The sequence below is a fragment of the Mustela erminea genome, chromosome 9 (assembly GCF_009829155.1).
Source record: "Mustela erminea isolate mMusErm1 chromosome 9, mMusErm1.Pri, whole genome shotgun sequence".
NCBI lineage: Eukaryota > Metazoa > Chordata > Mammalia > Carnivora > Mustelidae > Mustela > Mustela erminea.
The window spans coordinates 5,726,577-5,744,105 of record NC_045622.1 but is presented as its reverse complement, the minus strand read 5'-3'; the positions used below and the strand labels follow the sequence as shown (position 1 = coordinate 5,744,105).

Here is a 17,529-nt window from a genome sequence, read left to right as displayed (position 1 = left end):
GCACCCGTGGCCGTCTAGGAGGAAGGGTGCGCCATTCTCGGGAACCGGGTGCAGTGGGCTTGGAGCACGGGGCCCTGGAAGGGAGCTGGGGAGGAAGGTCTGAAATGGAAGGTCGAAGAGCATTTCAACAGGATTTTGCTGCGTGGGGGTGTTCAAGCCTCACCCTCAAGGCCAGGAGTGGGACGTAGGCGTCATCTTTTATGGCAACTTCACGGCACGGAGCAGTGTTTTGAGGAGGATTCTGAGTCCAGAACAGAGCCTCGACGGAAGATCGTGTGTGTCTGGGCCCCGGGGGAGTTTGCCCCCGTGCTAGGTGCCGGTACATTCTTCAGCATCTCAGACCCGCGTTTGGCCTCAAAAGATGCTTCCAGCTGGGATCTGGGGTACAATATGCTAACAGAACAGTGAAGAGAGGTGGATCAGCCTGGGCTCTGGAATCTCAGAGACTGGGAAGGAATCCTTCCCTCCACAGTGTGACCTGGAGCAAATTCCCTTCTCCCAAGTGAGGTTTGTCTCAAAGGGGCAGTAATAATCGTACCAACCTCATAGCGTGGTTAAAATAATGAAATAAGGTAACTGTATAAAACCCATGTTGCCTGGAATATTCACTGAGCAGATGCTCCTGCTGCTAATAATTATAATTAATAATCACAGTAACTGCTCACACAGAGCTCAAGTGAAAGGGGTCTCTGGAGAGATCGTATGCCTGGTACCTGCCATTGACTGGCAGTTGCTTTTTTAACCATTTTGTCACGGAACAGTATGTCCTTGCACATTAAAGCTGAGTGTAAATAAACTCTCCGTATTTTCTCTTCGTCATATAATCTGTACCTCTGTGTGTGAGAAGTGTCCTTAACATGTTGGACGAGTAGCATTGGTCTTTTAGCAGAAGCCTCAAGAGGGACCAAAGACAGGGTCTCTAGGGGGCAAGAACCCTTCCCGGCTTTTGAGATGTTCATCTCTTCACCTGGACCCTCCGTTCAAGTGTTTTTCATTTAAGTGTAAATTTTCATTATAAAAGCATATGACCCAGGAAGCCAAAAAGGATGTGGTCTGGTCTGTACAGAGGAAAGCTGAAGTTCATTCGGGTGTCAGAATGGTTGAGTGACAATGCTCTTCTCTTAATCAGATGCATCTAGTCTGCATGAATGATTCGTTTCCAGTTTTTTTTTTTTTTTTTTAATTTATTTGACAAAGAGAGACAGCGAGAGAGGGAGAGGGAGACGCAGGAAGCCCGATACAGGGCTTGATCCTAGGACACTGGGACCATGACCTGAGCTGAAGGCAGACGCTCAACAGCTGGGCCACCCAGGCACCCCTTGTTTCCAGTTTTATTACAGTTGGTTTTATCCAGTTGGTATCTCACTGTAGTTACGTTGCCTCTGTATTTGTTGACTTCTGGTTCTCATATTAATGTGTTTAATTACATCCAATGACCCACAAAAGTGATCGCAGGATTGTTTCTCTCTTATTCATAAATGTCGGCATGTCTTCCCTTCCATTCCTTGCCTATAGAATTGAAAACCGCTAAGTCAGTGAAACGTGGGCAGGGCCCCTACGAGAAATAAGTGATCTTGAGAATGAAAACAGGCCAGAGTGAAAATCCTAGATTGTAAGGAGTATAGAAATCAGGAGAACCTGAGATTTAGAACTGGACAGACCTGGGATGGAGAAGTAAAAAAGTTGGAGCTTGGGAAACATTAGAGATTTGGTCTTAAGCGTTCAAGGGGAGATGAAAGGTAACATTTCAAACATCAAAGGGAAGGAGAAAACTTGGAGGGGCTGTGGGAGCCAAGCGGCAAGCGCTGGGTAGATGAGGGAGTGGACAGCAGAGACTGAATGGGAAGTGGCTGGTAGCATTGTTCAGGGACAGGAGCAGAACGAGTTAGAGCAGAGCCACAGAGCCCAGAACCGGTGTGACAGAGGAAATGCAAATGGAGTTTCGGCAATAGAAAGTGAAGGCGTGGGAGTGCAGGATCCCCCGAGGTCATGGGGACAAAGTAAAGCTTGAGAGTAGGGCAGTGATAGATTTGGAGAAATCAAGATCAACGGTGGCTGTTAAGACAGGACAACATTAACGCTGCCTCATTCCCCTAAGCTCTGTCTTGCTAGCAGTAGTGCTTCACAACAGCAACAAAACTTTATAAGGTCATACTTTTTAGCACCTTTGATCCAGAACTGTTTCAGCTGCTTATGTCTGTCTGGGAGGGTCTGCCCTTCTGAATGAACTCTGTGGCTAGAAATAGTTTTTGTTTTCCCCCTAAAGCATCATGTTCACAAATCTTAAGGTCCGGTGCAAGCTTCAGCTCGCCAGCTCTTGATAGAGCAGGAACAGTGTTAAGAAATCCAAAATTCCAGCCTTTGGGGCCATGGAGACAACTCTCCCAATTCAAGAGAGGTCGGTTTCTTTCCTGTGTTCTGGGAAACTCCCTAAGATTGTGTCGTGCTGTGTCTGTAGGAGTACCTGGCAGAAAGAAACTCAATACACTGCTTGAAGACTCAGAGTAAAAACCATTAGTGTAAGTGTAGAGAAGTTCATGATCACTTACAAATGACAGAAATAATGAAACATTCTAAGTTGAGAGGTAAGTGTTAGAAAAATTGATTTGCTTTCCTTAGACTAAGAATTTTAGGTTTGGGAGCTTTTTGTGGGGACATGTGAGTATTCTAGCTAGAGAAGGTCCAGAAATAATATTGTATTTTTCTGTCTCAAAATTAGCAGGCAAAAATACACAGCTCACCTCTGGAAAATCCGCCAGTTGAGAGTGCATTTGTCCCCAGGCCCACAAGCATGAGGGAGGGAAGTGGCGTGCCTCCGTGGGATGCATCCCTGCTAGAAAATGAGTTTTTCCAAGGTAAGTCTATGTGTGAAACTGACGCCCGGAACTAAAGCAAATAATGATTGTGGTGTGTGTTAAAACGCTCCAGACATAGCAAACCATGTATTTTTGAAAACCTTTTGCTTCCCTTATCTGAAGAGGAGGCTGTTACATGCTACTAACACAAATATTCCAGAATCTTCTATTTAAATATAATCTAAACAAATATGCTCAGACCCAGGCTGATAAATCTGTGGAATGATAAAAAATGTTTAATAGTTAACCTTAGGTAAAAAGGAAATGCATTTCTAAGAAATACGTATATAAAGTTTACTGTTCCTAATGGACTTTTATTGTTCCCAATCAGTACCTAAATGCATGTGACGAAACCTAATTGTTGTTAAACAATTAACCTTGTACAACAGATAGCAATAAAAACAGAAACGTTCGAAAGGAGCCACATACAAGTGGATCTTATTATTATTATAAAGCATAGCTCCCCTTTCCTTAGGTTATTCTGTATCAAAATAAAACCTGGCCATTGGAACAGTCAGCTCTGAAGTCATTCACCAGCTTCACGCTGAGGAACTAAATTCCATTTGCAGAGTTAATGACCACCACTGGATGCTGTGTTGGGAGAGGGGGTTGGTCAGGGAGAGACACCCATCTGGGGGAGAGGGGGCTGACCTTTCAGTTACAAGGTTCCTGGCAGAGAACTTGCTTCAGAGAAACATAGCCCAGAGGAAAATCTGTTACACAACAAAGGTTTGCTAATATAGGAGAGCTACTGTTTATGACATGGAAAAAAAAAAGATTTGGCTTCTCTGAAAATAAAAAGGAAACACAGAACAGATTATTATTTTTTTTAACCTCAAGAGTAATGAATATAACAGGCTTTTTGAATAGTTTAAAATCCTCCTATGGGGTTGTTAAAAGTGGTTACATCTGGGGAGGAATCCAGGAGTTTTTATCTTTTTGTTATACTTCCCCAAATATATTGCTTTTGTAGGTAGCAAAAGACTTTATTTAAGGGGGGAAAAAACTACAACTAGCTTGAAAGGAAGAACAGCAATCAAAGAGACTTTATTATAATTTGTTTCAAGGACAGATTTTTTACTCATGATATAATTTTGACATAATTGTGTTTTCTTTATACCTTGGCTTACATTTTGGCACTGTTTGATTTTTGTGTGTGTGGATAAGTAGAATTATTTCAGAGACGGGAGATAATTTTTTTTCTTCGGGATGATTCCCTATAGACTTCCTTAGGTACAGATTTTCAAGATTTGTTCTTCCGGTGGCTGTGCAGACTTAAATAGCACCAGCTTACAAGTACTGTAGGGTTGGGAAAATCTGGAACAGACATCAGAAATCTCTTTGACACCTGCCTGAACACAGTTGATATATCTAGAAATATATCCCACCCAAATTCACAAATACTGATATGCCTCCCTTTCCCTGTCATTGAAGGGTTAAGATGAAATTTTTAAATGACAAATCATTTTAAGGAACCAAGGAGAGAGTGCACCATTTCTTTTTAAACTTTAGCATGTTACCTTTTTTTTTTTTTTTTTTTTAGATTTTATGTATTTATTTTTCAGAGAGAAAAAGCACAAGCAGGGGTAACAGCAGGAGAGGGAGAAACAGGCTTCTGGCTGAGCAAGGAGCTGGATGTGGGACTCGATCCCAGGACCCTGGGATCAAAACCTGAGCCTAAGGCAGATGCTTAACCAACTGAGCCACCCAGGCGCCCCTGAGAGTGCACCATTTTATGTAACTCAGAAGGAAAGTTGTGGTTTCTTCAGCAATTTAAATAATCCCATAACTTATTTCTCACACCATATTTGACTGTCATGAATGAACATTTCTTCAATAAATACATAATCTACTTGTTTGTATTTATTATAACATGAATATGATAAAACTGTATCCATGACAAAATGGGTCCTTGGGAATCTTGAAACCTTAAAAGATAATTGTTCTATTTAAAAATCTGACAAGTTTTTCTTGAGGAAAAGAGGTCATATATGAGTAAGTAAACACAATTCAAAGAAATAGCAACAGACTGAATGTATCCTGTGACTTGTCTGTGGTCTCAGAGGCTGGGGTCCTAGTCAGCTTGGTCTCTGATTTTGGGCTACCCCAGGTCCTCCGTATTAGAAGGAGGTCACTGAGCTCTGACTTGGACACCACCCTCCAACCTTGCCACTGAGAGAAAAGTCAACCGTGCCTAACAACAAGTCCAAATCTTTGTAACATCATGAGCTTGCAGTGAAATCACCTTTATGGTTCATTTAAAAAATGAAAAGCGAGCTTTTATGGCCCAGGTGTTATATTATGTGGACACAGCAGATAGACGGCCTGTCACTTCGACAACCTTGACAACCTAATCTGTTCATGCCTAGTTTCCTCATTTATAAAACGAGAACAGTAATAGTGTCAGTCTTATAAGGTTCTGTGAGGATTGAATGCATTAATAAATTAAGTGTTTAGAACCAGGGCTGACACATAGAAAGTGTGATATTATAGGGGTGATAGTGGGGTCTTTATTTTTCCAGGAAAACAATCTAGCATTAGCATATCAGTTAGCAATATTGTATAGAACTTTAAATTTTCTGTATTGCTCAAATCCATCCAAGTAAGTATGTTTATAAATTACATGCTTAAGCTTCTGGTAGTAATGCTGTTTTTATTTAACAATAAACTGAGAAATCACATGTTATTTACAGATTCTCATTTTTATTGGAACCTTCTGAGGTAAACATGGTGGGGAATATTTTAACTATCTGGTGACACAAAAGATGAACAAAAAAAAGAAAGCCAAATACACACTTAAAATTTTGTTGTTGGGGGAAAAAAATGTAGCTTTATGTCCTTAAGGCATTATCGAAAGTTAATTTTGAAAAAGAATGAAAACGAAACTTCCTCCACAACCTTGTAAAATTCAGAATATCTTAAAAACATAATCAAAACATATGTCACCACATTTATATAAAAATAAAATTAGAGGGGCACCCGGGTGGCTCGGTCAGTTAGGCATCCAACTCTTGATTTGGGCTCAGGTGTTGCTCTCAGGGTCACGGGTTCAAGCCCCACGTTGGGCTCCACACTCGGCATGGAGCCTACTTAAAAAAACAAAAATAAAATTTTAAATTATTTTATTTCTTGTTGAGGGGCCCCAACAACTCAAATTATTATTAGATTGTAAATGTTGTACAAAAAAGCTGACTCATATTCTCCTTTCAGTTTTGGATGATTTGGATACCAAACTGGCTCAGGAACAGTGTCCAAGCTCCGTGACTACCACAACGTCTCTCAACTATGGATGGAGAACACAGTTCAGTCATTTCTACTCTAGAAGGAATACACACGGTAATATCACCGGATGGCACAAAGACCACTATAACGAAACTTCTAATATGTCTATCTATGACATCCTGAGGCCAGGAGCCCCTAGGGAAGGTTTTAAAACCTTTTCTCCAAGAACAAAAACAATTTATGATATGTACAGAACGAGGGAGCCCAGGCTCCTAAAAGAAGATTCTGTGCGGAAGAATACTTTTGGTAGTACTTCTCTGTGTTTCGACAGCAGGCAACGATCAGCTTCACCAGCTACAAGATATTTCACAGCAAGAAGCTTACATTTTCCAACCATCACTCAGAACAAGAGTGGGTTTCTACCACCCAGGCACCAGCAGAGCCCAAAGAGGACTCCTTTGTCCTCCATCATATGGAATAGAGCGGATTCTTCTGGAGATAGGCAGAGCCAGGAAGAGTTTCCGAGGGCCCCCTCGCCCATGGAAATCGACACTGCCGACCCGTATGCGTATCCCAGGTGTTTTCAGGAGAAGATGAGATACGGATTCTACCGTTCACAGAGTGTTTACCAAGGTGTTCATTTTAATGCCCCCATGGATAATGCAATGAGTCCTGACCCATTTGAGAACTCAGAGAATATGCCATTCTACCCTCAGGAAAACCCATTTGCTCGATCTTTCTCTAGCAACACCTTTGGACGAAACGGGGAACAAAGATTTAGACAGAGTCCTTTTTGGGACCCACAGGAGGAACATTCTTCCTGGTCTGAGTTTCCTCAAAGCAGGCATCTCTTCCCTTCTTCCCACAGAGACTTTGAAATGATTCCCATGGAAGCAAATAGTGTGTTGGCTGCTCGTGGCCATGGTGTTCCTTCTCAACACTGGGGATCGTTTTCTTCTAGTTACAGAACAGATATGTTCAGAGGACAAGAAGAGCCACACCCCTGGCAGTTTGGTTCTCCGACACCCACGCTGGAGAGCATGGAGATGTCACGAGGTAATGGGAGCCAGTCGACTCATTTCAACACACCAAATGTTTGTGCTATGACTGGTCCAGGCTATCACATCCCATCTGGTAAATCAGTGTGTCAAGATGACAGTCTTCCTACGGATGTACACATAAACAAAGAATCTTATTCATCTGGCATTGCTCAGACTCTAGCATCTACGTTCAAAAGTTCATTCCCCCAGATTCCTGATGACAGAGGGAATCCTCAGAGTCCTATCTTTCAGAAGCCCGCCGTCACCGCACAGAAAATTAGGCCTGCCTCTCTTCCAGGAAAAACCTATACAGAAGTCACCGTGACCAAAAGGAATTCAGTTGATTCTCCACCTCTTACTGAAAACCCACCCAATATCTTGGCCACAGAAGTGAGCCATGAGAAAGACTTGAATGACTCTATTTTGGGAGAATATAAACAACTGAACAAGATGGACCAGACAAACATGACAAGTGAAAGGCCCCAACCTGATGCACAGACTGTAATCTCTAACCCTTCCCCCGATTTTCGAGATCCCATCTTTCAGGACTCAGCCCAGAGCAGAAGATTTGCTTGGAACGCATCTACCACAGTAAGTTCCAAACAGAGAGATATATCCAAAATTCATCTATCACACAGAGGGAAATCCAACGAACTAAAAAAAGATAGTAATTATCATCCCGGGAATAGAAAAGTTGGCTCAGCAACTACCCCTCCTTTCATTCAGGAAAGCAGAACATCATTTCCCGGCCCAGATCCAGGGTGTCACCAGGAAGTAAGAGTAAGTGGTGAAGATAGTGCAGGCATTATTAGAAATCACCCCTGGAGCTCTGAACCTGCTGATAATCAAAATGCACAGTTTCCAGAAGAGTCTGCTGTTTTAGATGCTGAGAAAGAACAACGCAGCACGACTCATTCTATGCACCATAGCCAGTCAGCGGCTGGCCACGAGATCCCAGGTGACTCTTTAGATCTGTCCTCAGCTATCCTACCTGATACGTCACCATCGAATAATTCTTTACTCCAGGCTCTGGTGATTCCTTCTACAACGGCGTTCTCCAGGAGAAGTCCTTCAGGCAAAGATCCATCTCTGGGAGAAGGAGAACAAAAAGACAATGATAGTGAACCCCAAAATGATCAGTTTGCCCCAAGCTCCTCAGAAGACCAAAGGAGTCATGATAATTTCATGCTCGTACGTGATGAGGTAGTTGACGCTGTCAAATGTCATTCCTGCCCTCCTTGCAGGGAGGGAAAAGGAAAAGGAAAAATAAGACGATGCATATCCTATTTTGAAAAGTTAAGCAACACGGAAAGCAGATCGGCATCAAGTGATAAAAGTAACCACAGGGAAATGAATCAAGGCAGTTCCAAGTGTCCTGAGGGTCACACAACTTACTGTATCTCGCCAAGAAAATCAGCCAGTTTCCTCATCAATAACAGGAAGCTGGAAAGTAAGATAATGCGTTCTTCCTTTAGGAATGACCCACTTCCATTCCAAGTCAAGAATAAGGTGGAAGACCCGGTAGGGAAGTACACATCAAACAAATTCAGTTCCAGCTCTTCGGAGTCAGAAAGCAAACGTTCCAAAGCCGTGTCAGACTCGGTCTCAGGAGCATCTGAAGCCACAAAGAGGATGACACATATGAAAACCATTAGATCAGCTTCTGTTAGAAAAGGACCACTTCCATTCCTCATCAAGAGGGCTGTGTCTTGTCCTTCGGGGGCACAAGATGCCTCTAATGGGAGAGATGAAAGAGAAAAATCCTTGGCCTCAAACACAGGTGCTTGTGCTCTAACACTAAAACCTTGGGAGACCATTACTAGCCCTCCAGAAAGAAACTTGCCTGTTAGCGATTGTTCTTTACCCAAAAGACACCCTCAAAAGGAAGACTTCCAAGAACATACTGAAAAGGATGGTAAAATTGCTTCCTCCAAGACAGGTCTCTTTTCAAATGAAGACACTTTACCTTTTTCTTCAGACATGTCAAGAAAAGAAAGTGGGAAAGCATTACACAAATTTAAGACCACTAGTATGTTTTCTGTTTCTGGTGATGAAGATAATGTAAAATGTCTCGAGGTGGTTTCGATATATTACACTCTGCCAAGGAAATACAGCAAGAAATTCTGCAACTTTCTTGAAAAGTATACACAGCAAATTGATTCCCATCCAGAATCAATGAAAGTGGAGACTGAAGCATTTCCTAATGCTTTTGAAAAGGACAAACTAAATGATTCTCCACAAGAGCAATCAGGAACACCTTCGTCTGAAGGTCAAAAGAGGCTGGTCAGCTCTGCCCAGGAGAAGAGCCATTTTCTCTCTCACACCACTGAAGATATGACTGCTGTACCACACCTTGGACCCTCAGAGCTCACATTACAGGAAATGGCTTCTACAGAGACAGATGTTTCTCTTCATAAAGGACCATCGAAAACTAGAGAGATTTCCCCAGATAACTTCACTAAAACACCTGCTGGTGATTCAAAGAGCAGAAAGGAGGGAGCGAAGAAATGGCCAAGTGAAACCCTGCGCCCTTCATCAATGCTTCAGGGAAAAAAAGTTACAGAAGAGAACTCGGAAGACTGTCAGCAGCCCATTAACTTGGTTAACTGTGGCTCTTCTCATCTTCCAGCCCGCTCAGAAGAGACTGTTGAAAATTCCCCAACCGGAAGAAGTTCTGAGGAGTGTACAGGTAAGGCTGTGGTGATTACAGCTCCGGGAACTGCGGAACACCCTCAGAAAGATACCATAGGCGAAGCCACAGCTGGATGCGCCCGTGGATCGCAGCCCAGACAAGTAAGAGGGGAAACCAGAACACATGGCCAAAATGAGACTAATAAAGGACTTTCTGACTCGGAAAGCCAGGTCTTTGCTCTTACTCCAGTTTTGCAAAATCTACACCTTGACGAAGGGACTTGTCCAGGTGAAGCAGATGTAGACAGTTTGCAGTCTGAACCCAGAGACCGACCTCAAAGGAGTCAGGAGGTAAGTATGACAGAGAATGGCAAAGCTGAAGACGAAATACGGAAGTTGGCATGGGATCAATCTTCGCTTCCTGAAGGAAGCAATAAAAATAAAACCAGCTTGGATGACCCAGAAAAAGGGAAGAATAGATCTTTAGTTAAACACAGATGGGCAGTCATGTCCAAAGCCAGCAGAAAATTCTCAGCTAAAGAGTTAAGCCCCAGAAGACATGTAGCTACTATCTTCCCCCAAAGTGGGAACAGCTGTGATTTGGACAGCTGGTCTCTTGGCACACCAGAGTGCGACGCTTTGTCCCCCGAGCCTGCTCCAAAGCCCGTAGAATCCAGAGATGAACGCAGGTTGAGTAGCGATGTGATGGGTGTTGAGAAATCCGAGAACTCTCTCAAGGTGACTGTAATATCTGACAGAGAAGCTTCTACACATTTAAGCAATCAGAAGTCTAACAGCATGTCACAACTACATCAGAGTGAGTCTAAAAATGTCTCAGACTCATCACCCAAATATGAGAAGTCTAAAGACGTAGCAGTAGCTCAAACCTTGGAAAGAGAGTCAGCGGCCTTGACCCAACTGACGTTCCCCAGCCTCCGGGAAGCAGACTTCTCTGACCATCAGAAAGGACTGAACCCTCCTTTTCCATTGGAGCCTGAAGAGAAATCCAGAGGGAGCATCCCGTTGTCCACTTATGGGCAGCAACAAAGTGCTTCATCTCTGGAGGGGGAACCTGAACCACACCGCCGTCACTCAAACAGTTTAAAAAGCATCAGTGTGCACGGTAATCTGGTACGCAAAAGTCATCCTCCAAAAGTCAGGGAGCGCCATTTGTCTGAGAGCACGTCTCTTGTCAATGCCCTGAGTCAGCTGACCCTAGGGAATGATTTCTCTAGCAACGGTGGGTATAGTCGAAGATTCAGATCCTTTTCTGAGCTTTCCTCCTGTGATGCAAATGAAAATCCAGCTTTGTGCAGTGACAGGACAAAAATGGGTCCCCGGTCTGCCACGTCTATATCCAGACCCATTGACTATGGAATTTTTGGGAAAGAACAGCAGTTGGCCTTCTTGGAGAACGTAAAGAGGTCACTCACACAAGGAAGATTATGGAAGCCAAGCTTTCTCAAGAACCCTGGCTTCCTGAAAGATGACGTGATTAGTGCTCCTAATCCAACAGAGCCATCTGGCTCAAATTCTCCTCTGGGCCAAATGCCAGAAGATGCCTTATCTCCAAGCACACCACTTAATATCTATGAAGAGAATCCACTGGACTCAGATTGTGACACAGACACAACCACAGATGATGAATATTATCTGGATGAAAATGACAAAGAGTCAGAACTGTGAGCCTTCTTCAATAAAATGCCTAACCTTTCCACCAAAAGCTTGTATGGAAATGAAGTGTAAATGTGTATGCCCTTGAGAAGGACAGTATAAAAAAGATCTGGTCTGAGCAGCACCTGCTCTGAAACAACCCGAATTCTCTAACCTCTCTTCTCTACACTATATATATCTATAGATATATATAGATATATATATGCTTTCTAAATTCTAGAGGAAATGAATTTTTATTTGGGGGCCTTCTCTGCTGTTTTCTCCCTCTGTATATGTTCTTGGCCTTTCTCCCCACTGTCCAGTTTTGGCTTTCTGCTTTACTTTCTCCCTAAATTTTTACACCTTTCATTTGATACGCAGCCCTAATACCCGAGGCACATACAAAACTAGTAACTTCAGTAAGTTAGTAGTTAGAAAACTCTATATTTCCCCTTCCATTCCATACCCTATATCCAAGATATTAAATAAATGTCTTGATGATGGCCATGGAGTCAATGGTATCATCCTGTTTGACCTGGCATTTAGGAGGTTTAGGGTTGTTGTTTTTTTTTTTTTTTTTTCCTTTTACACAAAAATAAGGGCATTTTCACAAAGGCATCCTATTAGTTCCATAGTGAAGCCCGGAAGACAGATGTTTGATGTATTTATTGAGGTTATAAATGAGGAGCTGAATCCCTATTAAGCCCAAAATATTAGTACTCCAAGGAATACCTTTGAAGACATTTGTAGGGACCGGCTGATTTGTTAAGGGCTGAATTTTAATCTGTCAAGGACTCAGGCCGGCAGCACGATGGTGCAGAGGCAGCTTGGCCACAGCATTCCTGCTCAGGAAGGGAGCATGCCTGTGGATGCAGGTAAGTGGACATCCTCCGTGGGACTGCCATCCTCCCTGCAGCTCTTCCCCCCCAGCTGGTTTTCCCCATTTCTCTAGGACTCCCCATTTCTCGATTTTCTTTATTTGCAGGATAGGACGCTTGATTTCATGTGCACGTTTTAGTCACAAATATCAAGCAGTAGCTTTGGCCAAGCCCCTACAATGCTGCTGAGTCAGGTCAGAAACACGGGGATTCACTGGCTTCTTTGCAGGACCATTTACCAGACCCCCTGGAAATTAAAGGCAGAACAAACCCCTGAGAAACTATAACTCTAAGTGCTTGTTACTATGACTCCTTCAATAATGTATCTAGACTACATTAGATACATTCTATCTAATATATACATTCTATCCTTCTTCATACCCCCTGATACCTTGGTTTTCTAACTCTTTAACTGCCAAGGAGATCTTCTGGAACTTCCCCTCCTAATAGGATAAACACCAACAGATGTTGGAACTCAAACTCCAGAAAGCCTGCCCTCCAGGATTTTAGTGCTGTGACGGTCCACATGAGTGGATTTCCTTCGGATTGCTTCATAGTTGCTTCCTGACCCAATTCTGTTCTCCATTTTTCTCACCTAGTCTGTATCATCCATATAAATTAAGGATAATGATAGTGTTGGTGAAGCATATAGAGATCTGGAACTGATAGAAATGCAAGAAAGAGCTATATTATTATTATCCTCCTACCCATTGCCTTGCCTGGAAGCAAAATACCAGGGCTGCTTTACATCATTCCCATGAAACCCAAAACTAATAAACATCTGGTAACTGACATGAAAGCTATTCCTCAAATCTGTAAATTGTTTTAAAGTCCAGGCTTTGACCAATATCAAGCTCAAAGAGACTGATAATAGAGTTTTAAATCAACTGTGCTGAATATTTCCCCTTAAATCGTAAAGAAGAAATAACATTTTATTCCTTTCTTATTTATGTTTGTAAATTCTGCCTTTCCCCTTCCCCTTCTATTTATCTGACTATTTAAGTACAAGTTTTATAAACCATGACTTAGGTTTTCCCTTCTGATTTTAAGACATTCAGAGTTCACATTTTAATGTTAAGTGTTGCGATTTTTGAAAAATGGTCCACTTGCAAGTTCTATTTCAGTAAATACTCGAGTTTACACGTATGTTATAGGAGGTGAAATGAAGTTAGCTTATATTTCACTGAGTTTAGGCTGTAACAAGTTAGTTAAATTAAGGTGAGGATAAGCAGTTACTCTGAGGCCCTTCTGCTCTGCACTGGAGTCTCATATTTGAACTGAAAGGTAATTGATTGCTGATGCTCATTTGCACTATTTGTAATGTTTGCTTGTTACTCTGGCTCAAGAATCAAAGAAACAGAAAATTCATAAAAAGAGCACCTCCTAGGGCTACCTGAGTATCTCAGTGAGTTGAGCATCCAACTCTCGAATTTAGCTCAGGTCATGATCTGAGGGTTGTGAGATGGAGCCCCACATCAAACTCTGCACTGAGCAGGGAGATTCTCTCTCTCCCTGAGCCCCTCCCCCTGCTTGCTCACTCTCTCAAATGTATAAGTAAATCTTTAAAAAAAAAAAAACCAGCACCTTCTATAGTTTTATACTTTTATAAAATGCTTCGTTAAAGAAGTACAGCAAATTTCTATATATTTTTAACATATGAATTGCTTTTTAATACTCATTTTTGGTACTGCTATAGTAATTTATAATAGTCATTTTTATACCCCTCACTTCTGTTCTAATCATTATTAAAATAAATATTCACATAAATGGAGTAAATCATGAGGGAATCCTTTCTAATAAGTATCTTTAAATTATTAACTTGTTTAGATAAAGGACTTCAATTTCACAGTGTACAGTTTATTTAAAATAGGGTGTGGGTGCCTGGGTGGCTCAGTCGGTTAGGTGACCGACTTTTGATCTCAGCTCAGGTCATGATCTCAGGGTCGAGAGTTCTAAACCCCGCATTGGGCTCCACACTGGGCGTGGAGCCTACATAAAAAATCAGGGGTGGCTTAATGAGATTATTTTAATTTTTAGAGACCTCCTTCTGAATAATTTACCCCCTTACATTTATAAATACATGGCTGTTAATGAAACTTCCAACTGCTACTGACAAGGTTTCAACTGACAAAAAGTGAATAAAAACCATTTTGTGTAGGAGGTAAATGTATGTCTGTACTAGAAATAGTGGTAGAAAACCCACTTAGCTTATGGTGAAGATGGGAATAAAATTGAAAAACTCCCACCTGCATAAAAGCACTATACTCTGTGGAATGCCAGAGGATTAAGGAGGCCTTACTGGTAAGATTTTATTGTTAACAGTAGTGATAACGCTTTAGAATATCCCGTTTAAATGTACAAAGTGAGTTTGTAAATATTTTACTTTCCCAGCAAGTTTGTGAATGTATTACCACTTAGAGGCTCTTTCTGACTGGCACACCTGTGTTTCTGAAACAGGTAAGCCTTAAGCACTTTTGTTAAAATGTGGTCAAATAATCCTTTTATGTACTTTTCTCAATCCTGTTCTGTAGATATGAGGAGTGTTACAAGATAAGGTGCAAATTTAAAACAATGCCTATGTTGAAATAAATGATTTAAATAGATGCACGTTTGACCTGGTTTTTATTCCCATCCTCAAATGATTACTTTTAAGTGTGAAAGTTTCAGGAAGAATTCTAAAAAGGTGTGGCAGAGAGGGGGACCAAAAACATTCACACAAATCTCTCTGGTTGTTCTTGAATGAGATCAGCTATATGTAGTTTCAAAAAAACACAGGGACTTGCTTCTCTCTTCTTTCATTTGTACCCAAAAGCAATCGACTGACCCATGAAGATCAGTCTATCTGGTTGCATGACAGAGGAGAAAAGAAGGTTGGCATTTCTCTGTGAGAGGAAGAAAAGTGCTACATGGAGTGTTACCTACTGCCCAGTAGCACTGGTAAAAGATAAACTGTTCTTTCCAGTTGAAATATAAGACATGCAATATTAATTAACGGATCTGTACCAATCTTACATCTTTTCTAGAAAAAGGCTGTGTCCCTACCAAGGACAGGAGAGTGTTGTCATCTTGAATATGTACAGTATTGTATTAAAATGGAAAATACATTGCATGAGCCAGGATTTTGAGTTGTAGACTAAAAGCCTCTCTAGGGGACTTAGGTCAAAAAAAAAGGACTTATTAAAGCATGTCCAGTTTGCTCACAAATGCATTGACAGGGCTGACAAAATAGACATTACGTTGAAATTCCAGCAGCAGTTTCTCAAATGATTCCAGGGAGTTGGACTTGTCATGGGAGACACGGTCTCTGTAATGACCAGGAAGGCAGCAATTCAGGAGAGAACCAATACACGGAATCACGTATTCATTTTCCCCAGAAATCACACCAGCAGAAATAAGAGCCCTGGTGTATACAGACTTACAGGTAAGAATTTTTATTGCTACAATGGTGCCAAAACTGAAAGTGAACACTTTATAGGAAAGGACTGGATAGGGGTGCCTGGGTGGCTCAGTGGGTTAAAGCCTCTGCCTTCGGCTCAGGTCATGATCTTGGGGTCCTGGGATCGAGCCCCGCATCGGACTATCTGCTCGGTGGTGAGCCTGCTTTCCCCTCTCTCTCCGCCTTCCTCTCTGCCTACTTGTGATCTCTATCTGATAAACAAATAAAATCTTAAAAAAATAAAAAAGGACTGGATATATGACGGAACACCCACGTATGTGATGTTATGCAACCACTAAAAATCATAAAGTAGAAACATGTAAGTTGACTTAGAATTTGCATGAGGTACTACTGAGTAAAAACAAACCAACCTGCCTATGCATGTGTGCATCTAGAAGGAAACATACGAGGCTACTACGTCCGTTGCTACATGTGCCCAGTTGGGATAAATGGTATGTTCAACCTGGGGGGGTGGGGGGAGAAGCATACTTATACTGGGAGAAACAGTCAGCCATGGGTCTTGAACACTTTTGCTGGGCAAAATTACAAGAATGTAAGTCCTTGACCATGGTTTACACATGCCATTTCTTTCCCTTTTAAAAAAAAAAAGTTTTTTAAGATTTTATCTATTTATTTGACAGAGAGATCACAAATAGGCAGAGAGGCAGGCAGAGAGAAATGGGGGGAAGCAGGCTCCCTGCTGAGCAGACAGCCTGATACGGGGCTTGATCCTAGCACCCTGGAATCATGACTTGAGCTGAAGGCAGAGGATTTAACCCACTGAGCCACCCAGGCGCGCCCCACTTTAATAGAAGGTTTTATTAAGTAATCTCTACACAACATGGGGCTTGAGTTTACAAACCTGAGATCAAGAGTCCCATGCTCCACTTCGTGAGCCAGCCAGGTGCCCCACACAGGCCATTTCCTAGGCCTATATTTGTAGCCAGCAACCTTGAAGGACGAGATCACATCTCCCCTCTAGCCAAGAGCAGGATTGAGTCCCCTTGCTGTGAAATCAGTAATCCCCTGAATCTGGTGCATTTCTCTTACAATGCAACACACTTCACACATCTGTGATGGACTTTCGTATTGTCCCCACCAGACTTGTGGGCTATTTATGTCTACTGGGGCCACCATTACAAAATACCACAAACTGGGGGGCTTAAACAACAGAATTTATTCTCGCACAGTTCTGGAAGGTAGAGGTCCCAGATCAAGATGTTGACAGGTTTGGTTTCTCCTGAGGCCTCTCCCTTGGACTGCAGAGGACTGCCATTTTCCCACGCCCTCCCTGGGTCTTTATTCTGTGCCCAAGCATTCCTGGTGTCTCTCTGTGTTTACTAATTTCCTCTTCTCATAAGGACAGCAGTTAGATTGGATGGAGCCCCATCCTAACAGCCTGCTCTCACTTAATCATGTCATCTCCAAATACACATTCTGAGGTCACAGAGCTTAGTGCCTCCACATATGAATTATGGAGAAACACTGTTCTGCCCATAACAGGGGACATGGGGAATCCAACACACACCAACAGGAAACCCTGACAATGAATAATATAGTCCTTTGTCTCTGACCCAGGAGTCTTGTGTCTTTCGACAGCATGTCCTTCAAACCTATTGGCTTGTAAGAGGCAACAATCCCGATCTGCAGAGTTCTCTACACCCCTACTTTAGCACTCACCACACAGCCTCTTTGTTTTTCTTTAAAACTAGAGTTTTGGGGCGCCTGGGTGGCTCAGTTGGTTAAGTGACTGCCTTGGGCTCAGGTCATGATCCTGGAGTCATGGGATCGAGTCCCGCATCGGGCTCCCAGCT

General features: G+C 42.3%; 1 protein-coding gene across 9 annotated transcripts in view; it reads left to right on the top strand.

Annotated features, from left to right (window-relative positions):
• Window positions 1-13,765, top strand: part of EXPH5 (exophilin 5) — a 67,367-nt gene extending 53,602 nt beyond the window's left edge. For 6 of the 9 annotated variants that reach the window (XM_032357810.1, XM_032357812.1, XM_032357815.1 and 3 more), the window contains 2 exons: window positions 2,720-2,855; window positions 6,066-13,765. In XM_032357810.1, the coding sequence (XP_032213701.1) occupies window positions 2,720-2,855; window positions 6,066-11,434 (5,505 nt within the window). In that variant the 3' untranslated portion in view covers window positions 11,435-13,765. The remainder of the gene's footprint in view (window positions 1-2,719; window positions 2,856-6,065) is intronic. The other 3 variants (XM_032357811.1, XM_032357817.1, XM_032357818.1) reach the window with 1 other exon arrangement.
• Window positions 13,766-17,529: the final 3,764 nt, after the last annotated feature.